Source organism: Rhizoctonia solani, chromosome 1 (genome assembly GCF_016906535.1).
Source record: "Rhizoctonia solani chromosome 1, complete sequence".
In the NCBI taxonomy this organism is placed as follows: Eukaryota; Fungi; Basidiomycota; class Agaricomycetes; order Cantharellales; family Ceratobasidiaceae; genus Rhizoctonia; species Rhizoctonia solani.
The window spans coordinates 3,064,542-3,086,103 of record NC_057370.1 but is presented as its reverse complement, the minus strand read 5'-3'; the positions used below and the strand labels follow the sequence as shown (position 1 = coordinate 3,086,103).

The 21,562-nt window shown below is 47.5% G+C and overlaps 6 protein-coding genes across 6 annotated transcripts; 5 read left to right on the top strand and 1 right to left on the bottom strand.

Moving 5' to 3' along the window:
- Positions 1–10: 10 nt before the first annotated feature.
- Positions 11–1,749, bottom strand: RhiXN_04543 (uncharacterized protein; the record flags this gene model as incomplete). The annotated part of the gene is made up of 9 exons (XM_043324360.1): positions 11–76; positions 137–148; positions 208–413; positions 488–568; positions 620–792; positions 847–932; positions 988–1,030; positions 1,155–1,166; positions 1,415–1,749. 9 exons carry the CDS (start codon positions 1,747–1,749, stop codon positions 11–13), a joined length of 1,014 nt encoding a protein of 337 aa, XP_043176779.1.
- Positions 1,750–3,829: 2,080 nt separating this feature from the next.
- On the top strand, positions 3,830–6,785 carry RhiXN_04542 (uncharacterized protein; the record flags this gene model as incomplete). Its single annotated transcript, XM_043324359.1, has 7 exons — positions 3,830–3,911; positions 3,969–4,330; positions 4,393–4,482; positions 4,551–4,921; positions 4,977–5,022; positions 5,072–5,590; positions 5,643–6,785. The coding sequence occupies 7 exons, from the start codon at positions 3,830–3,832 to the stop codon at positions 6,783–6,785; spliced, it is 2,613 nt and encodes an 870-aa protein (XP_043176778.1).
- A 2,984-nt stretch (positions 6,786–9,769) lies between these two features.
- On the top strand, positions 9,770–11,984 carry RhiXN_04541 (F-box-like domain-containing protein; the record flags this gene model as incomplete). The annotated part of the gene is made up of 7 exons (XM_043324358.1): positions 9,770–9,898; positions 9,956–9,985; positions 10,092–10,109; positions 10,166–10,284; positions 10,359–10,775; positions 10,831–11,344; positions 11,427–11,984. 7 exons carry the CDS (start codon positions 9,770–9,772, stop codon positions 11,982–11,984), a joined length of 1,785 nt encoding a protein of 594 aa, XP_043176777.1.
- Positions 11,985–12,324: 340 nt separating this feature from the next.
- RhiXN_04540 (F-box-like domain-containing protein) lies at positions 12,325–16,210 on the top strand (the record flags this gene model as incomplete). Its single annotated transcript, XM_043324357.1, has 12 exons — positions 12,325–12,334; positions 12,393–12,423; positions 12,575–13,346; positions 13,397–13,818; positions 13,912–13,931; positions 14,178–14,367; positions 14,422–14,461; positions 14,522–14,882; positions 14,937–14,986; positions 15,300–15,491; positions 15,631–15,672; positions 15,725–16,210. The coding sequence occupies 12 exons, from the start codon at positions 12,325–12,327 to the stop codon at positions 16,208–16,210; spliced, it is 2,616 nt and encodes an 871-aa protein (XP_043176776.1).
- A 226-nt stretch (positions 16,211–16,436) lies between these two features.
- On the top strand, positions 16,437–17,917 carry RhiXN_04539 (F-box-like domain-containing protein; the record flags this gene model as incomplete). Its single annotated transcript, XM_043324356.1, has 5 exons — positions 16,437–16,522; positions 16,580–16,742; positions 16,806–16,882; positions 16,945–17,314; positions 17,369–17,917. 5 exons carry the CDS (start codon positions 16,437–16,439, stop codon positions 17,915–17,917), a joined length of 1,245 nt encoding a protein of 414 aa, XP_043176775.1.
- Positions 17,918–18,612: 695 nt separating this feature from the next.
- Positions 18,613–20,028, top strand: RhiXN_04538 (F-box-like domain protein; the record flags this gene model as incomplete). The annotated part of the gene is made up of 5 exons (XM_043324355.1): positions 18,613–18,680; positions 18,737–18,920; positions 18,987–19,018; positions 19,076–19,442; positions 19,492–20,028. The coding sequence occupies 5 exons, from the start codon at positions 18,613–18,615 to the stop codon at positions 20,026–20,028; spliced, it is 1,188 nt and encodes a 395-aa protein (XP_043176774.1).
- Between the last annotated feature and the right edge of the window lie 1,534 nt (positions 20,029–21,562).

The window sequence follows — 21,562 nt, the reverse complement described above, 5'->3', positions numbered from 1 at the left end:
TGAATTGTATCTAGTTGGGACCAATAAACTGATACATGATGCGGCGAACCATTCCAGATAGATGCTGGGGACTTGTCTAGAATGCACAGTGACATAATATCCGGCAGAGGGATATATTAACAAATCGTGTGCTCACCTGATATGTAGCCTACGAATACACGTAATATTAAGTATGGCCCTCGAATACTGAAAGTTATAACTGCTTACCATCACCATACCCATACCCATAGCACACAGCAAGTTTTCTCCTCCTGGAACGATAGGGACCCAACCCCTTCGCCTCATAACGCCCCATGCACTCTCAAGCCCGCGGGGAAGCACATACATCGCCAATTCTCCTCGGCGACGTTTGTCTTCGACAAGAAGGGACAGTCCTGCGGCGAGATATAGATTGTGTTTGAAACAGAAGTATGCTTTCATAATGCGTGAGTAATTGCAGAACGCACAAGATCTATAGCTCAACTAAATACGCACTTTGATAAATTACCACAAACACTCCAAGGAATGCTGAACTCCTGGCGGTTCCATATGCGCTCCGTTTCAACATCTTTAACGGTTGTTTCATGAACTAGTGCAAGATATATCAGTGCACACATAATCCAAAATCAAGAAAGCTCACCTCGCTTTGTTTGAATAGAATCATTGGTATAAAGCTCACCTCGCTTTGTTTGAATAGAATCATTGGTAATAAAATGTAATGCACCATATATCGGAACCATCCAAGAAGATACCGCTATGAACCTATCCAATGGTACTGACTTGCACGAGTCAAAGAAGGGGTGCACGGCCTCGCTGTAGTGGCTTAAGCGAAAAATCCTGGGCTGGGAGCCATTCTTGTAGACTTACCAGGGTGCAAAATGTGGGCCAAAATGGCCCTTCGTAGCAGCCTCAAGACGCGCCATCAATCGGTCTTTATTTGCCGGAGTTGTTTTCTGATAAGTATAGTGAGTTATGCCGTATCATTGAAGTAGTAAATATAGCAAAAACCTCCCAGCTAATAAGTTCCTTAATGTCTTCAATGTTGAACTTCCTGTACGAGTGAGGTCGTGATTCATCCGTACGCATGCAGTTGGAACCTTAGACGCTCGTTGAATCCTAAGTTGGAGTGCGTACACAGGAGTGAGTGGAATCTCTGGATGGATTGGATTACTTACCAGACACGATAACTACGAGGAATAGTAGTTGGGCTCAAAAGAAATGCATACATAATCTGCCCACAGCTGTCACAACCGAGGCGGATTTAGCGGGGAAGTTTAAATCACATGCTTGGAGCTGACATACCACAAGCTAAAGACCATGACATCGCCAAATGGTATCCGTACCCCGAACCGCTTTGACCAGTAGTTATATGATCCTTGTAATCCACTTTGGAGTGGTTACTACTATTTCTGAAATTGAAAAGATGGTAACTCACCGTACAAAAATCTGTTGTGCAATGGTCAATCTTCTGTCTGGAGTTTCGAATGCTACAGCCAATCCCGCAAGCGCGCCAGCAACCACAGCGTGCCATCTTGCTACTGGCTTTCGGACAAAAACATCTCTGCTAGGAGGTTTCTTGTCTGCGACTTCTACTTCAGGTCGTTTCTCCTCTCTTCTCTTCATGTATAAAGGCTCTTCCGAACTATGGGGGTCAAATTCTGATTGAGCTGCTGGAGGTGTATATCGTAGAATCTCTGGTAATTTGTTGTTTGGAATAAGTGGAAGGGCGTTGATAAAGAACTTGTAGACCGCCACGAAGGTCCCCATCATTGCGGCAAAGCGAAATGAATCTGACCCGAATATCGCATGTCTGATGAGTGTGAACTTAAGCTTCCTAAAAGATTTAAATATTGGACGTTGGTTTGGTAAACAATCGGACTACATGCCTTGGAGTACGAATGATCCTGCGAAGGTCCCATCATTGCGGCAAGCGAAATGAATCTGACCCGAATATCGCAGATGAGTGTGAACTTAAGCTTCCTAAAAGATTTAAATATTGGACGTTGGTTTGGTTGGTAAACAATCGGACTACATGCCTTGGAGTACGAATGATCCGAACAGCAAAAGAAACAAATTTACTCCTGCTCTTATCCCAAAGGCAAGCGTTCCAGCGCCTGTGTTGCGAGCCTCGGTCGTCAATTTTCCGAGTGGAGTTTTTGGCATTGATACTCACGTTTACCGCCAGTCCATGCATGATTGAAACATTCTTCTATGGTGGTTAACTCCGCTGATTTTCGCCTTTATCACGCCATACAAGTTTCTTTGCTTCCCTCCTGAGCTCTTGATCCTTGGCGAATGCAACCAAGTTCTCAAATGATCGGGTTGCGATACTTTTCGGTGTCCAGGTTCCAGGTGTGTGTGAAGGTGTAATTCCGACAAAGGGCCGATTGAATGGTACGTCCCAAGGCCTGGGCGAGACATATTCAAGTGCAAGTCCTCTTAATGATCGAGGTAGTAGTCTAGTGTTCTGCCAAACACTAACGCGGGGCTCCTCAAGGTGTGCGTGGGTTAGTCGTGGTTGGGTCCGGTAATATGTTGCAACCACAAGCCGGAAACGTTCTTCACGTGATCCCGAGCCCCCCCCCCCCCATGGTGCTAATTTAGGCGTTCGCTCAAACAAGCCTAAGGCACACATGCATACAATTGACACCCTCGACGACTCACCAGATTTGCAAACAGCTAAGGTTAGCAACGCCCTATGCTCACTATCAGTCCACCTACCATGACTCTTATGTGGTAAAAACATCTTCCACATAATGTGAGTCGAAAGTGCTTACGTTTATATAGTACATTTACCTTATACTATAATAATAGCAACGTAACATATAACTGTGTGAGGTGGAGCCACTCTGCTTTAATAACATGGCGTAAGATTATTGGGACTCTCTTTCTACCAAAATCCAGATCCACGCTGGAGCCACTCTGGGGTTCGAAAATTCCTAGGATGGTAGTTAAATATACGGATAGGTAACAGCCATATTACATTATAGCACTTAGGGCTCCAGCGTGATCAATCTTGGTGTATACCAGGCCTCTACTGGTCGAGATGCAAATAGTACAATAGTTCGCTTCCAAGTGTCATGAACTTGTCAACACCATTACATGCAAAAGAAAGCAGCAAGCTCTGTTATATATAATTTCACACGTTCTTGTGGATTTTCATGTATGTTTGAGGCCAGCTCCATTAAAATAGAGAAGGAGATAGTACTTCAAGTATAGGCTGAATCGTTAACCACGGATTGTAGTTTCGTTATTTGAGATGGTGATGCTTGCCTATTGTCCTGCCGTTCTGGTATACAACCCGCAAAGAATATGCATATAATCTTCCGCTCATAGCCTATATATACTAGCTATAAGGCGATCATCAATAGTGATTGTTAGTAATAGAAATTTGAGGAAAACGTCTGGTTCACTGATCGATCACATCTAGCCATCTGATCCGGCCTCCACACCAGAGAAATCACTGCATTATGGGAGGCATTCCCGAGCCTCCCAAGGCCTTTGGAGGCTCCGGGATTTGCGAATTCCTGATGGCATGGCAAGCTGACCCTCGGGCACAAAAATATGTATATCAAGCTTGCCAGCGCTCATAAGAGTGAAGCTCTTTGAAAGCTGAATACATGCCGGGTTTCTTAAAAGTAATACGTTGTAAAACTTTAGGCATGGGCACTGAGAATAATTGTATTTATGCAGTGCAACCGCTCGGCTGACAAAGCCCCAGTCATGTCACATGACTCTGTTTCGTGTCCCACTTGTCTTGAACGCAGTGGCTAGATCTCAACCACCGCGCAAGGCTTGCCTATAAAAGCTACACTCTATAAACATATGTCGATCAGATTTGCAATCATGTATGAATACCCTCCAATCGTCGGAGGATATTTTCAAGACCTTGGATGGACGCATTGGTGCCAAGAGACCAAGGGAGAGGTCAAGTAAGTCATAATGCCCTTACCTGCCATCATCACCATCTGATTTTCAAAATTGAAAAGCATCTCCAGATTTTAGTAGTAGTCCGAACCCAACGAGTGTTCGTGGAACTGAGTCCGAGGTGCCCTTGCTCAGCTTCTCCGACCTGATTCGCCCACTGAGCGCAACTCCATCTCCGGAACCCTCGCCCCCTTCTGGTACTTCATCGCATTCAAAAGACAAGGATACAGTAGGACTCTCTTCAGAACCTTTTGATGGAATGTACACAGACGAGCGCATGTCAACTGGAGAAGAGAGCGATGAGCTGATGGATGACGCGAAGGTAGCCGAAGTCCGGAGGATGGTTATCGCCTGGGGGATACTTTCCCCTGAGTCTGGTCCCGAGAATAGCCACAGTAACCGTGAAAGGCAACTTGCTATGATGGTGAGTGTTCTATGCTCATTCGATTAACGAATGGTTCACCCACTATGGAAATCGTGAAATAGGTTATGGCGTTGACTCACCCTGCGCGGCCCACAGCTTCTCAGATTGCTGCACAGGCTGAACATATTCGAACACTACTTGCCGAGAGAACTGTGATGATAAATCAACTTGAAGCGAGTAGGATACTTGGGTTCTTATCGGTTTACTCACCTTGATATAGGATTTGAATGATTTTCGGCATGCGGATCGATTGAGCTTCGAAAGGACTGCTCAAGCGCTTAGTGCACGCGCGTCTGTATGTACCTATTTATTTTCTTTGCTCTTCCTTGCGCATGTGGAACTGATCCTTTTCTCTTCGCACGGATCACCGTTACAGCAAAGGGTCTCAAAGTGGACTGGAGGTTCTACTACCTCAAGGGAAGCTGTTCATGAAGACGAGAGATCCAGGACGGTAGAGTTCCAGACACTACAGGATAAACTCTTTTCAGAAAACTCCAGACTGGAACACGACCTCCGAGAGGCTAGGCATGAGATTGCCATGCTAAGACAAAGTATTGAAGATATGCGTGTCAGTATACTCATTAGGCAAGTGTAATATGAGTTTGATGACAAATCGTTGAAATTAACGAATCCGATATGATTACAGGCCACATACCACTCCTTCAAGTGCTTTGACATCCCAGAATGAATCAGTAAGTGAGATTATATGCTACAAAAATATATTTCTGATCACTGGCTCAGGCGATCCCTCCAGCCCCAAATCCCCGTGGCAGGCCGAGAAAATATCCAGTGCCGTCACCAGTAGGCGGCTCGGTTCCTACTCATTCTACCCCAGGCGCTCAGCTTCCCACTTCATCATCGTCCATCTTGAATACCAACACAGTCGGGGCACCCCAGCCTCCTCCCGAGAAAAGGATGCGGGGGACACAGCCAGACGCTCGCGCAGAACTGCTCGTTGCGGCAGCACGGCGGGTCGGAAGAGATCGCGTCCTTAAATTGTTAGAAGGGTCAGAAGTCGGGAGCCCGGCTGGGAAGGAAGAGCCCAAGCATCTTGCTGGCGGTGTGGGTCCAAATCTCAGCCAACCCAAGTGGGACCACTCTTCCCTCAACACAGCCCTTCCGAAGGTCATGTTCCTCGTACCGAGTCATCTCCAAACAGTGGACCTGACCGTTCCGCCGCACGTCGTGGACGACCCCCGAGGACTAGCATATCATTTCCGGCTACATATCACCATCAATTCACGAATTTCTTCGCTGATGGTGGGGATCGGGTGTAACTCGTGGGCGTTTCTCAAAATTACGAGCAACAAAGAGTGCACAGGAAGCGGACAGGAACACTCTCGAGTCATCTATTCTAAGTGGCATTCGAGATAATACAATTCCAGTATCGGCTAACCCAACTCCGCGAAGGGCGCAGCAGGTTGTGGTACCTTTCACCGGCGACCCACAAATTGATGCACAAGCTTGTTTGGCATCGTTCGTTGCACATTACCCTGGAATTCAGCCCGCCTCGGTGTCTAACTCAACAAAACAAGAGGCCAAGTCCAGCTTGGAAGATGCATTTGGATCCCGTTTACCACAGGGAAACTCGTCACTGAGCACAAATACAATTGAACAGTACCCTCTAAGTGATGCTACCCAGACCACCCCGAGCCGGAACCCTAATGATACCAGGAATCACGGACTAGACCACCTCCTTTCAGCTGCCCGAACTATGCTCCGCACTCGGAGCCAGAGTGCATCTCCAACACCACAGAGGCAGTTAACCTCAAATTCAGCTCTGGCATCACCTCATCATATTTCAACTCGAAAGCGACGCTCACCTTCACTGAGTCATTCTTGCCGTGCTACTCCAGCCCCTTGCCGACATTCATCGTCACCTGTTGAGCCAGGAGATAGTGACACTGAGCCAGAAGAGCCTAGTTCACAAGGCGGTCGACGTGTGTATTCAGCACTGGATGTTCTTGCGGATCAAGCAGCTGCAGCACGTACCTCTTCACCAGACCCTCCAATTGATCGTCTCGTTTCACCGCCGGAGCGAAGGGAGCACCATATTTACTCACTTACCCCTTTCCCTGTTACCCCGGAGCCCCATGCAGCACTGTTTGCTCCTCCTGCTCTAGGCTCGATCTTGTCTTCGCCTATGACAGCTATACCTACTTCTGACCCGCCTCAGCTCTCGAGTTCCAGTACGTCGCCGTCCACACTTGATACGATGGACAACATAAGGCGAGGTACGCCAGAGAAGCAGCATTCCAAGCGGACGGGAAGGATTGCTCCAGAGTCTAGCCGGAGTCATACAAATTTGGGGCCGCCATCAGGTGGAACGGCTTCAATTACAAACTCGGTCTCACATGCAACTACACATTGGGTTACTGGCCACACTGAGCCATCTCCTATGTCCGACGAGAAAATTACTCATCTTGGGCACCTTCCGTTTACACCCCAAGGTTAGATAAATCGCGTGGAAAGCAACGGGCCTAGGGTGGCTCTGCGTAAATTGATCAGGTCGATCGGCCTAGCCATAGAATGGAAGGGCTCCCGTAGTGAGATGCTCAGTAAAGCGTCATGGTTGACCGTTTTTCTCGGGCTTGTATACCCGCTATACTTCAGTACGATGAAACTATTAGACAAGGATAACCGTACTTCGGGCTGCCGCTAGCTTCGTTCATCTTAAAGCCTCACTTGATGCGCTTTTTATTGGCGAACCAAAAATACGATCGGGTAGGTGACCTGAACCGTGAGGCTGGTTTACCGTAGCCCAGGGTATATTACACGGAAATCAATTTGATACACGCGCATATAACTTTCATACTAAAAACCCTCGGTTGTGGCATGTGAGGATTTCCGCCGGGTTGCCGCATATACCCACGGGGAGTGTATAACAAGGTTTTATTTGGATCTGTAGCTATAGCCTGTGGCTGTGTGACCTGTGTTGATAGGCTGATACTATTTTTGGAAAGTCGCTTCGCACTGCCTGCCCATCAACTCCGAGCCAGTATTATTGTTTAATTGTATTGGACTTCTTGTATATACGTTAAGTGATAGGTACGAAAGACATGGTGTTTTTGATCTGCTAAGTAATGAATCAGCAGCTGTCGATCACCATCGCGCCGCAGCAGCGAAAGCTGTGAGCCATATCCTCGCTTGCTGTGCTTTCATATGATCTAAGCCTCACCAGTTGAGGAAGAATGATCCAGGCAGAGAGTACAGATGGTTATCTAACCTCGATAGCGGGCCTGGCTCTCTCGGCACTGTAAAGTCCGGTAGCCTGCAGATCTGAAATGTCCACACAGTGTAGGTGGCTCAAAGGCGAATGGCTGATCATCATGTTCCATCATATATTCTTCGTGGAGCCGAGTGAATGGCCCATGGCGACAGACGTGTGATTTCCGAATTACGCAGTCGCGCTTGTAGGCATGTGTGGGTGCAATGGCATTGGTTTGGCTGACGAATTATGCGGAGAGGCTTGATGTGGCGCCAGGTCTTCAAGCGCATCCATTCTTCACCTGTGAAAAAGGAAACAGGCGCCCATTAGTTTACTGATAACGAAAAGCAATTACACATTTCTTGTGTCATGAGATCTTGTGGACAATAACTGTAAGGTTTAGCCGCTTTAGCGGAGCCATACACATAGGGGTTCCGAAGGTAGGCACCAATCACATATTGTAACCACGAGATAATTACGAAAAGATGGAATGGGCCACCCGACCGTGCTCACCAGAGGCTCCAGTTTCTGTATTGCTTTTTTAGCTAACCAGAATACTGATATCGTCATGATGTATGCACCATGAGCGCTCCGACAGTGGGACCGGATTGGCTTAAAAAAGAGAGGGGCGAAGCCTCAGTAACTATACGCGCCAAAGTAGTATGCCCATGGACGCTACTGGTGCATGGCCGAGCCGAGCGAGATTTTGATCCTTTGAGAGTAAGCCGATCCACAAGAAAGGATATGAGTTAAATGAGCTTGTGGTGGCGAATACTCTTTAAGGAAAGATGGGCGGCTTTCAGCAATCATACCGAATCAGAGCCCGGTAGGTTGGGGTCCTGCTTTGGGAGAGCGGCGGTGATGCGTTTTCTTGTTAGGGCAGGGAAGAACTACCCAAATACAGCGATCTTCGTTACTTCGTTTAGCGAGCCACCCCGCGCAAAAAGTCCGATTTGATGTAGCTTAGAGCGCCTAACAAGGCCGACCTGGCTGTTGGTCCGGCTGTTGGCCAGTTGACAAGCTATAGCATTCAGAGTGGCCACCTTATTGAATACTTACCGGTCATAAGCCCGAACGGAGTTACTTGGTCTCTCCTGTCCATATTTTCGGGAGTTGGCGGATATCGGTTTTTCTCGGGGGGCTGAAGTGCGTGAGTACGAGACATGTCTGAGGGACTAGATGCGGGCATAGGCTGTTGGTTTCTACAACCACCTGCATGTGTCTCCTAGTTCTACTCGAGGCGTGAATGTGCTGAATGGGATGGAAGCACCGAAGCAAGAGAGCTCGGCAAGCAAACAGATGTACATGGCTTCAGTGCATTCGTATCCGAGTTCCATGGACATACCGGTCGGTTGTACAAATGTGTCCGTTGGACTCGATGCGGCGGTGTGGATATCGAGCATGGAGAAATAAGCCCGAATAATAGGCTATAGAAATAATATCAACGTAGACCGACGATCGCCGCATTTGGGCTGTAGATCGGGGTAAGGATCACTGTAACTCCTTGGCACGATAATCGGGAGCCAGAAATTAATTCATCCATATGGGGAATAGTAGACCTCTGAGACATGTGGATTCCGCCTAGGTTGGTCTCCTGACCGACAAGGGGTTGAAGCAAGCCGTGCAAAGTCGCATTATTGGCCTTGTGGACGACATGATACGAGCGGAAATTAGTGCATATGCACGATCTGACCAGTTACTCGGAGCCACTAGCGTCATAACACTGAATCGGGATTTGTTTTCTGGCCAGTAGATGGGTAATAGTCATGTAAAGAGTAAAGGGCTGACATCATAGAATTTGATCCAAGTACACGTGAATATGCCTGACGGGTCCGAAAACAATCACCTAGTTTGAGCTCCAGTCACACTAATACGCAGGCCGCTTATACGGATATATAGTGGAGGTAGTACGGATTTTAGAAGGGTTCGAGTTCACTACTTGGAAAACACAGCCATTTTAAGCGCCGCGCGATTGTTATGCCGAATAAAGATACTTGTAGCCGGTGCCCAAGCGGCGTTGAACCGATGACTCAAGCCATGATGACCGAGAAAACTGCCTGGCTTCAGTAAGGAATCAACGCACCCTGGAGCTCGTGTGACGGTGTGGGTGCGATCAAACAATCTAATCAAATAATACTTGTGCCAGGCGCTCACGCGTTTGAAGGCAGCCGCCTAGCGCCCGACGATTGGGCGCTAAATTTCCCTTATGCGACTCCCAGCTTCAAAAACCAATGGGCCTGTTGTCTCTTAACCTCGTGTCCCGCGCACTCGCTTTTCCTAACTCCTACCTTGGCCTGACCATACTTCCGGGAAACTCCGCATCGAGTCGCCTGGTACCGGCCATCTATCAGCTGAACGATGTGCGCTAGCGCACTCGCCTGTACATACACTGTGAGTTCTACTCACAAACTCCAAAGGCTCGGAACACAGCTCCTGTTGCCTCTCGGGTATTTGCCTCGTCGGGAGGCAGCCCGCACCCGCCCGATTCTCACTCGCGTTTGATTTAATTTGGGCTCCGCGTGTCTTATTGACATCTATTGTGTTTTTGCACAGACACTCGAACAGATCACGGTATGTCCAGCCGCATAAAAAGACGCGTTCAAGACTAACCCACTCCCAGCGCCCAGTGGCAATCTCACCATCTCAACCACCTACACTGCTTTGGGCCAGCAGCTTGTAATCGCATGATGCTCACCTTCAGTTACACACGATCGACACTTCCTACAAGCGAGGAAGCACATCTTTTGTAAGTCACAACCGGCTGCGTCTCCAGTCTGGAACAGCCTCATTTCTAACGCTGTGTACTCCTATTTTGATTAGCACAGCGGGAACCCGCCAGGATTTGTTTTATCAGCAAAGTGCCCTGATACATAGCTCCACTGTGGAATCTACAAGCTCAAAGTCTGGCCGTTTCAAGCGTCGAAACATTTCGGTGACGCTAACCCTACCTGGTCGTAGTATTGAAATGGCGGAATCGTCAGCCTCGAATCGGTTACCAGACGAAATTATGAGCCAGATTATAATCTATGCTCTCGATCAGGCCTTTTGTAACATCGACATGGCTAGGTCGACCTTGACTTTGAGCAAGCCACTGTTTGCTCGGATTGAGGGAATATCTCGGTCATCTCGGAGACTACGTGCAATTACACTGTCTGAATGGTTTCGTTTATTCTTGGTCAAGCATATCGATGACTGGACATGGGCAAGTCGTTTGAAGGGCTTGCATTCTTGGGTACGGTGAGTAGCAAATTTCATAAATAATCAAATACAACTTAGTGTTGTTTGGTTGTAGCCACATCGTATGCCCGCCTCATGCACTTGAGTATCCTGTTTCGCCGAATGTCCTAAAAAACTTCCCCAATCTTCGATCAGCACGATTGTCCCTCTCGTGTGACTATCAGTTCAACTCTCTTCAATCGTTGGCAGACATGTATCCCAGTGCCCCAGCCCAACTCGAGCTCGTACCTGGATTTACATATCGGGAACCCGTAACCGCGTTCCCGCCTACTATGACCTCTATTTCCATTCGCTCGACTCATGGGAGCGAAACCCCGCTCTTGAGAGCTCTTGGTCTTCATTGCCCCGATCTTCGCGCTCTCCGGCTGAACAAATGCACAATGTTCGAGTGTTGCATGGGCTCTGATTCTAGTTCTAATTCTGGGACGCAAGATCCAGGTAGCTCTGAATCTGAATCTGAGGATGAGTACTATGGCCAAATTGCGGATGGATCTGAATGCCCATTCTGGGGGGCTTTTCCGTTTGACCATAATATTTACTTCGGAGACGAAGGTGTAGAAGCATACGCGGTAAGTCGCTTTTAGTTTCGGGTGGCTGCAAGGCTATCTCCTGTATGTGGTCGATGAATCTGACATCAGATTTACATATCAGGAAGAGTTGGCCACAGAGCTTCAGCCTCTCAAAAATCTCGAAGAAATATCCTTGGGCGTCTACCTTACCCCTTATGCCTCTCTCGCGGAACATCGGCTTTCACATTATCCTTGGCGTCACCTTGAGACTAGCCAGGTCGCTGTGAACACGGCTGCGCCCGTGAATTCGCCGAACTTACCCCTTGGTGATGTTCATACCACAGCCCCGGCCACTACTCCAGCCACTACTCCCCTGTTCCCATTTTCAACATCTCAGCTGGAACCCCCATCATATGTCAACCCTGCACTTTGGTCTTATGATTGCGGAGCCTGTCGCAAGGCCTACGCAGAATCGACAGCCAACGCGGAACGCATGGCTGGCTTGATACTCGCGAATATGCTACCCAAACTGAAACAGATAGAGTGGGCATCTTTCTTTGAGACTCATCACTCAGTGCACTCTGAATGCGTCTCGGGAAACGAAGGTAGTGCTGGCTACAGGCGAGGCACCGGGTCTCACAAGTGGCGTGTCGTGCGGGATGAAGCAGGAACTCTACTAGACCTCGTACATGCGCAATAAATTTATTATAGACTCTTTAGGCTTGGGTTGAGTGAATGTGGGCGTGTAACATTATACATACTGATCCTCCTATTTTATCTCGATGCATCAATGTTGTATTCCTATCATATATATCCCACCGTTTCTTATCAAGTGACATGGAATATTATTTGTATATTTTATCAAGGCTCTGCCTGGTCTGTTTGGTCATAAACGATTTTACTTTTTTGGTGTCCGTGGTTGTCTATCCAAGATTTCATGTACCCTATTCCATACATGCTTTGACAATGGGACACATTTTACCCACTTAATAGTGCAAGCAGAACAAGAATGATGCTTGGCTGCCGGATCGTAATAAACGATGGATGCGGGTATCTGCTGCCGACATGGTTTGATTGATAGGATAGCTCTTGATGACCCTCTTTATAGTATGGTTAGGCCCAGGGAACCCGAATAGAGTGTATGTATGCGGGGAGTGTTTGATTTTGTGCAAAGCGCCTAGCTTTCCTAAGCATTGACTTGCATCGTGGCGAATTCAATATGGACAACACAATCTCTCACAATTCGACCTCGTGCTATCTCCCAATAGAGCTAACCACTCTTATTGTTAGTTTTCTTCATGACCAAAAATCCGACCTGGCAACCGCCGCTCTTGCTTCACGGACGTTCTATTTTGCGGTCGTGCCACGGCTTTATGCCCACATCAATTTTTCGCATGTATCAAATGGATCGAGAGTAAAATGGGTGAAAACTATTGCACTTTGGACTCGTACATTGAACTCGAACAAGTACCTTGCCAGCTTGGTTGAAACTTTGAATCTGCATGTACCCGAATCCGATCTACCTGTACTATATCGTCGTATACTGGGTGCTCTGTTAGCTTGTGTCAACCTGCAAGAACTCGAAATATGGCACGCATCTCATAATACGCCGGTGTCCTGGATATTTCCTGAGCAACCTACATTTGCGCTGCACAAACTGGTTTCTTATATACCGGCGTCTACGGGGATAGCTCGTGTCCTCGAATCCCAACCGTCTATTCGCACACTTCGACTCGAGACGTTTACATTACGATTGCCCATTAGTCGTGGGAGTCTTCCTTACTTGACACATTACGCTGGGCCCAGTAAATTGATTGTTCAAGCACGGGCACAGGGTGATGTCTGGGAACATCTTGTCCATGCCGAGCTTCAAGATGCTTATCGACCAATGACTGGGATGCTAGATGCCATGCCCCATTTGAAATCACTCGATATTGTTGTCGCAGGATGGACCAGGGACGCTTTCCAGGAGATTGCAAAGAAATGCCAGCAGCTCAGCTGCCTCACCATACGAGACGCAAACGGACTATTCCATAGTTGGCAAGACGGTCGGCTCATCCGGGTGAGTATCATCTCGCTTAGAAAACATTGCTCATGCTGATGCTAGAAAAGTTCGCAACAACACCCAGCTTCATGGCGGGTTTATCGGCGTTCGAGCATCTTTCGTCCCTGACTATCAATGCGCCATATCCTTTATATCACGGGCGTGCTCCGGCCAGTACTGAGAAGGCCCAGCTGATGGCGTGGCACACGCACTGCCCTACTCTGCGCCATTTTGTTTCCCCAACAGGCCTCGAATGGGTATTTATTCCCGATTCATCGGCGACCTCATCGGCGGACGACGGACCAGCGGGTCATTGGCTCGTAATAGGAGGAGATACCACTCTTTCTCAAAATAGTGGTACCTTTGCCACTGATCCTGGAATGTTCGGCATGCGACGAGCGGGCGACATGAGAGAAAGAGCGAGTGATGACAATGTGGATGAGTTGATTGCAATTATTGAGCGGCTAAATCGCGAGCATATAGCCGATTTGTGAGTTGGTGTTATGGCTACAATGAGGACTCGTGACTCGTGAAAGTCTGGACTGAATGTACGTATTATTACTCGACAATTTACATTTTTTAGCACTAACAAGCTCCAGGCATGTTAGTTTCATATGTTAAATAATCATATGGCGTTTAGTGCGTTCTGTTGGCAAGGGTTAAATTCATAAGAAGCAATGGCTGTGTAAACGTAGCAGGACATGCACCAATCGCGTGTATGTTCAATGATTTAACCATATCTACAACGAACTACCATAGTCGACCTCCCCTCCTTCCCGGTATGTTCTTGATTTTATTCCATTTACTGGCTCGATATCGAGTACAAGGCTCATCCACCGGTCCTCATAGTTCAAGAGACCCGACTCACATCGTCAGATGGTGGTATCTTCCTCAATCGCCCCATCACCATGGTATCTGAACAGCCAGTTTCCAACCGAATTTGTGTCAATTCTGTTGAAAAAGACGCCCTCATAGAGTCTATAACGGTCTTTCCGTCTAATCGTGCTGAAATAAAACGTCGGGTGAACTTGTCCTTAAAGTGGGTTCTTATATACTTGAGTTTGCTATTCTTTTGTCATTGTCCTGTTTATAGAGAGAGCAAAACCACATCCATATCGGGCGACTACCATCTGGTATAAATGAGGACTCGATTCAGGCAGATAGTGCAGGGACTGCCGTCATATTTGACGTAGTGTATCAAGGCTCCATGTCATGATCAACTCCGCGCAACCACGACCGCCATCAACATTGGCCGTACGCTCGATATCTTGCGGAACGAGGGGACTACTGTTCAAGAACTATCTGAGTTTTGTAGGAATTATGGCCGAACTCTTGACAGCAAGAGCATCAACATCGAGGGTGTTCAGCGCGTCTTAGATTTACCTGGTCCCCGGCAACTTGCAGTCGTCAAAAGAATCCAAGAGTTGCATGTTGAAATCACCAAAGTGCAGGAGGAACTCAACGAGGTTACTTGGAGAGCCGGGCGTGGGACGGCGATTACCGTAACGGTCTTGGCCGAAACGGGTGACTCCGTTGAACTCCTGTTAACGTATGGTATGCCAGTGCATATTAGTTGTATAACACATACCTGATATTGCTATGTCACAGTCGTTTCTGATGCAGCTGGACTCCTCTACATGACGTGCGCGCGTCTATTGGTAAGACATGCCGAGGCTCTTTTACAATTACCGTGCATTACCGTGCATCCATTACTCAAACGACAGGAGGAAATTGGTCTGATATGGCTATAGCACTTTCTGCCTCCTCTCCTTAGTTTGATAGTAGCGTACCTCAACTCATTCCCTGGGGTGTTGGTTTTCTAACACCGGCGGCCTGCGCAATGACTACTTCCACTCAGCGAGCCCGCTGCACAGCACCACAAACCCAATGTATAGCCCAGCAAGCCCAGCGTATCGTTCATCAAGCCTGATGTACTGCCCCACTTCGCCCTTCTTATCGGCTATCGACTAGGGTGCGTTGGGGGCTGGACCTACAGCATATTCCCCTCCACCACCAATGGTACTCCATCAGGCTTACTTCGCAACTGCGGGAGTGCTTAATCCTACATTTGACATTCCTGGACAGAGGGACATCCGAGTGGCGGGGGAAGTCACAAAGTTGTTATCACCGTACTCGAGCTTGAGGCCGATTTGGAATGGGTTTGTGCGCCGCGTCAGAAGAAGAGCGTCTTCTTGACGGCAAGGCTTCTTTGCTTGGGCTAATCCAAACGATTACAATGACTAGTCTTGGCGGCGCAACTTGACCCACTCGAGCGAATTTACCTTGCTTCCTGGGATCTCAGTATTCTATGGATAATAACTTTGCCTCCAAGGGTCGAATCCAGGTACAGTGCTCATTTATCGCTCGATTCGGACAATATATGACATCACAAGCAGGTATCCCCGAACGGGTCATTCAAGATTCCCTCGGGCATTGACTCTGCCCTGCATGTATCATACTCGACAGCCAAGACACTCAATCGTAAGATTTCACAGTCAGGTTTTCCATTTATGGCCAAAGAAAAGCAGTCCGTCTCTGTCCAGTCCCAGACAATCATTATTCGTCATGCCCGGTCTTGCCGGTCTCTGTACGAGTTCTGGATCATATCCTCCGTCAGCACATACGCAAGTCTCGAGGTCCACGTCATGATTTCAATGGAATTGAACACCGTTGTAGGACCTACGGCATGGTGGAACAGCGGTTTGGACGGGGATAAAGGGGGGCAATATTCGTGGAAGAATCCTCAGAAGGGTCTCAGGATGCGATGGGCGCCTTTGGAAGTCGACAACAGGGGGACAGGTCGAGTGGAGCTTGAGCTGCAATATGCCACCTTCTGGCGACGTCGAAATCGAGCTTTCGCGGAGAGCCTCTCCGCCGGTTGAGCACGAATGGCTGGATCTTTGAGAAACGGGTGCGCCTCCAATATCACCATCTGACCTGTATAGTGTATACGCATGGAATGGGAGCTTATTACCTCATCACCCCCCCTTTCTGAACAGAAACGATTAATCCGAGAGAATCAAATCTGCCTCGAGGTTCACCGCATAGGCGCTATCCGCGTTCCATGGCTATAAGAAACCAGGCTTCGCCATTTAACGTTTCACCACCATGTTCTCTCTCACAGACATCTGGTCTTCCGTTCTCATTATTCTCTTTTCCTTCTGCCACAAGATCTACCCACCGCCTTGGACAGGGTATGTTCTTGCGATGGACTTATCTGACATTAGCTAACACGTCCGATTGATGGGCAGTATTCTTCCGAAGCCGATTGTTGGCCGCCCTAGACGATGTATACCTCTCCCTCCAGAAATACTTGACGAGATTTTCTCGTTGAATATCACACTACTCCTTAATGAATTCCAATACGGAACAGTGCGAGACTACAGGATTCAACAGAAACACTTCATGCGAGAAGTTTGTAGAATAGCAAGATGTTCCAAACTTTTTCACCAAGTGATCAGAGGTAGTTTGTACAAGATATGGGGTTCATGTGGTTACAATCAACGCTATGAAAGAGCAAGTTCGGGTGCGCGGGTGCCAGGATTAGGCGTCTGGTGCGTGTGCCACTCAATCGCAACGTATCTACCAATATATTGATTCCAAACCGCCCGCTCAGGATTATCACGGCTGAAGCAGGTTCACTTCCTATCGACTTCAATCTGGCTATGTGCACAGTACTAGAGATTGCCAGTATCAACTACCATACTGGCGTTGAATGGAGCCAGTCTCAGCAATGTTTCCGCCGGTTTCGCTGTATTTCTTCGTATCCTCGTTCTCTTCGGCAGTTGGAAATACTACGGCTGCATACGCCCGAGGAAGAAGTGATCAGACTGGTCTCGGATTGCTGCCCTGGACTCACCGAACTGCGCCTCGTACGATGCACGATGTTTAATGACCCCGATTGCTGGTACTGGCGGACGCATACGCGTAATCAAGATCACGACTATATGAAGTCTTCTGAAGTGCCCACTGTAGTAGATTACGCGGTATGTAAGCCTATTTTTGGAGATTTTTAGTGAATCCTAAGATTGCTGGGTTAGAACCATATGGCACACCTTCTACGTGGGCTTCCGTTGCTTGAAGCCCTCCACATCGGCCACTATCTTAACAGCATACACGCCGTTCTTACCCATCGATTTGAGGACGCACACAAACGCTACCACCCCATACGAGATAGAGCATCCCACGTCGACGGAGTTGGGATATTCAACAATTTACAAGCCAGGGCTATGGCGCTGGCGAGGGATAATGGCCCTCCAATCGATTCGACTACTGTTCGTTTGGCAGAACGTAAACTGTGGAGCGTGCCGTGCCCCGAGTGCGAGCGGGAGTTTGCGAGACCAATCGAGATCGCGGAGCGCCTGTCCTCCGGAATTCTCGCTGCGCATATCAAGCCCCTAAAGCATGTGTCATTTGCAAATTTTCTCTCGGACAAGCGCATCACGCCGAGCTCCTGGCGCGTGGGACGGCAATGGTGTGGTACAGACCTGCAGGTCTGGACTGAGGATCCAGACCGCCCTAGCTCTCGTATAATACAGGAGATGGTTGGCTCAAACGATAGATGGGGACCTCCACCACTGGGGGACTAATGTGAATTTTAACTAGCGGTTTGTGTTCTTGTTTGTATTAACTTTCGGACTTGGACGACCATGCGCGTTCTCACAAAACGTGCCAATTATGTTCTTCTTGGGCTGGAGTATGTAATATATAATTTAACACGTATAAAAAACATGAGTTGTGTTTGTATCTCTCTTCGAAAGGATTTATTCATTTTACGGGTGTGCATTATGGGCTTGTTCAAACGACGTCATGATATAGGTATGGATAGCCATAATGGAAGAATGCGAGGTAATTAGAAACGAACTTTGTGCACTTAAAGTTAATAACTACGTTAGGCCATGACACATAGAACTATCTCAAGCTGTCGGTATATTATAGATACATGCGCTCTAAAAAGATTTGCTTCCGCGACGGAAAGGAGGGACATCCTATAAAGAGTGATAGTTTTAGCCTAACGAGCTGACACTGATCCATCCGGATAGAGAACTATCAACCAGTTCGCTTAACTATAATCAACCCACGGGTCGTTGGCGCAAGTCAATCGCCTTATCTGAGAGCGCCCACCAATCGGACAAAAACGAACATAACCACGGGGTAGCCTAGAACAAGGTCGCAACTAGTGATTGGCACTGGTCTAAAGCTGCCTATGGGGCGGTGCAATCTCAGGGAAATAAAGCCCCCTTCTGGAGACTTATAGACTGCAATCACACCCCACCCGTTGAATATGAACGTCCTTTTTCGTTTGGTAAACACTTTGCTCTCACGAGCTCCGGATCCTACTGATATCACGAGGTGAGGCTAGTGATATCCTACTTATGTATCGACAACTTATATGCCCCTATGAATAGTACCCTGAGCCCTGCTACCTCGCCGATCGATTTACCGGAAGACATTATCAGGTTTATAGTCCAATTGTATGTTGAGACGGTTCTTTCTAAGGTCAATACCATCCGAGAACTTCGCAAAGGAAGAAAGGCCTATTGGACCTCAATTGCACCACTGGCTAGGACTTCCAAGGGTTTACGAGCGATAGTTATTGCAATCTGGCAAGCAAAATGGGCTACTTGCTGCTCAAAAACATGTTTATCTCACGTACAGTCTCATGGCGATCGTCTACCACCTGGTCTTCGGTGAGTATAATTACTTCTGCCTTCTTGCTGGTTCTTTGATCGATGATTGATATCAAGCATACTTACCGTTGATGACCACTGGAACCCCGAGAACCTCAATCTGAATCTACCCGCACTAAAGAAGCTCGAAAACCTCAGCATTGATTATCACAAGCTATTGTCCTATAGTCGCCCACTTCAGCAGTTTCGGATTCTCCCTGGCGTTAGCTCTCTTCCGTTTTCTCTAAGAAGACTCGAGATCTTGCACTTTCATGGATCTGTACAGAACTTTCTCCCCCTCGTCAAGTCTTGTTGTCCTAAACTCGTTGAACTTCGGCTGGTCCTTTGTACAATGTTTAATAACCCAGATTGTGGGTGGTGGCGTGTCAACAGCCACAACCAATACTTGATAGGATCTCATCGGGATACCGCATTGGGACAGATTGTAGGTAACCAGGATTATATTCACCGAGCTGACACTCATCTATAGACAGGCTGTGCTAGCAAGTCAGCTTGAAGGTCTAGAACTACAGCACTTTCATATCAACTATTACTTTGCTGATTTGGACAGTGTGTTTCGACATCGTTTGAATCATAAGCAATATCACCCGCGGGGGCACCGTGATGTTACGGATCCGCTTTACGGAATAAGAGCATATAACCCTCTACATCTTGCCGCCCAGGCGTCCGACGACGCTCCACCAATTAACACTAGAATACCTCGCCTTGCCGACAAGAAACTGTGGGCCGTTTCTTGCCCCCAGTGTAAACGTGAGCTGGAGGCACCTATTGAAGTCACTGAGCGCCTGGCGGTGAGCCTGCTAAGCGCGAGACACAAATCACTAAAGACTGTTTCGTTTGGAGGATTCCTTTCTCAGGGACGAACCGAGCCAAGCGAGTGGATGATAGTGCGAGAGCGTAATGGTTCACGCCTGGCGGTATGGACTCAGCGACCGGGTACGGGCCAATCTTGGAAACTACACGAATTCGAACGTCTGGACTATGGCCCTCAATGGACCCTACTGGGATAATGATTGGAATACTCATGCGCAACAAATATATATGTTTGCTCTGTTCGGGTATGCTAGTTTGATTTCATCATGCTCTGTATTTATTCCAATTCGGCCTATTAATATTATTTGATCGAGGGATTCGAATTGTTCCATGTAAATGAATCTAATGTAATATTTGATTTAGTTCACGCCTTAGGTTGGCTAGCCTTGCACTATACGCTATGTATGCGGCACCTTCTTGTGTTCAACCGCTTTTGCACTCAATGTCATAAATGTATTGATTACGCCACTGCGTCTGAGTGTACATTGACTAATGATTGAATTAAAGGTCGACTACGCCCGCCCCAATATAGTAAAAGACCGCCGGTACGATTTGCTAGCCTAGATATTATCCACGTGGGTCCTTAAAGACGACTCTATCATCTTAAGCCTTTCTCGGGTATCAATGTCTAGCTTATTCGTAGAAGTACTTAAGTACAATTCACTTATTTGTATTCACCAAGAGAGTTTTGATCATAGTACGTCGTTTGGGCTCATCACATTGATGGATGTACCCCGTTTGGGTATCATTCATCCAATACTATATGCGACTAAAGAGCTTTGCTTATATTTACTAATATATCCTTCACAATTAGTCACCTCGTATCATTTGGCAAGCGATTGTGGTTGGAACAGAATCACCAGCCTACTGGGAATAGGTCCCAATTTTACACCGTATTCTAAACTATCGTATATCTCGTATACATGCACTTTAAAAAGTAAAGACTCTGTTACTGGTGCTCCTGAAAGTAGGCTGACCAACGGACGGCTGGATTGTCCGCACCTAAATTTGCTGAATTTGAAGCTGTCAAGGTATGGTTCAAGTAGCGAAATATACTGTTGGGGAATCAGCTTATTATATGTGTATATGTGACACATATTAGTCTCATAACATACGTTTCTGGTCAGTCTATCTTGTAGGTATAGAATCAATCGATCAATCTTTTCAAAAGATACTGGCGCTCACCAATCACATGAACTAAGGGAGTTATAACCATCAGTCCGAGCGGTGATCATATTCATGCGAGCGACTAGCGCTAGCCATGATCAGGTCAAGGCTATGCAATAGCAACACAATAAAACTTCGGGGGGACTGTTTGAACCCCCATCATACCTCGGCGTCCTGCATAAGATGATATCCCTTCTTCATTTCAAAGATACATACTTACGATTGTTTCCCCCTTATTTGACCTGCGCCAGGTGAACTCGGCAGTGGTTGGCACGCACCTTTATGACTTACATTTTTCCGCTGCCAGCGCCCTGAACCCTAGACCGTCATCGACAGCCTTGCCTGATGATATACTCAACCTTATATGCCACAGCTATGTTGATTCCGTTCTGAGGGAGGCAAAGACAATCTGGGATTTTCGCAAAAAGAGGGACGAATATTGGTCGTTCATCGTACCTCTCGCAAAGACCTCGACGCATCTCCGAAGAATAGTTATTGGCATTTGGCAAACAACGTGGGCTACATGTTACGCGCTACAATGCCTATCACATACTCGATGTCGCG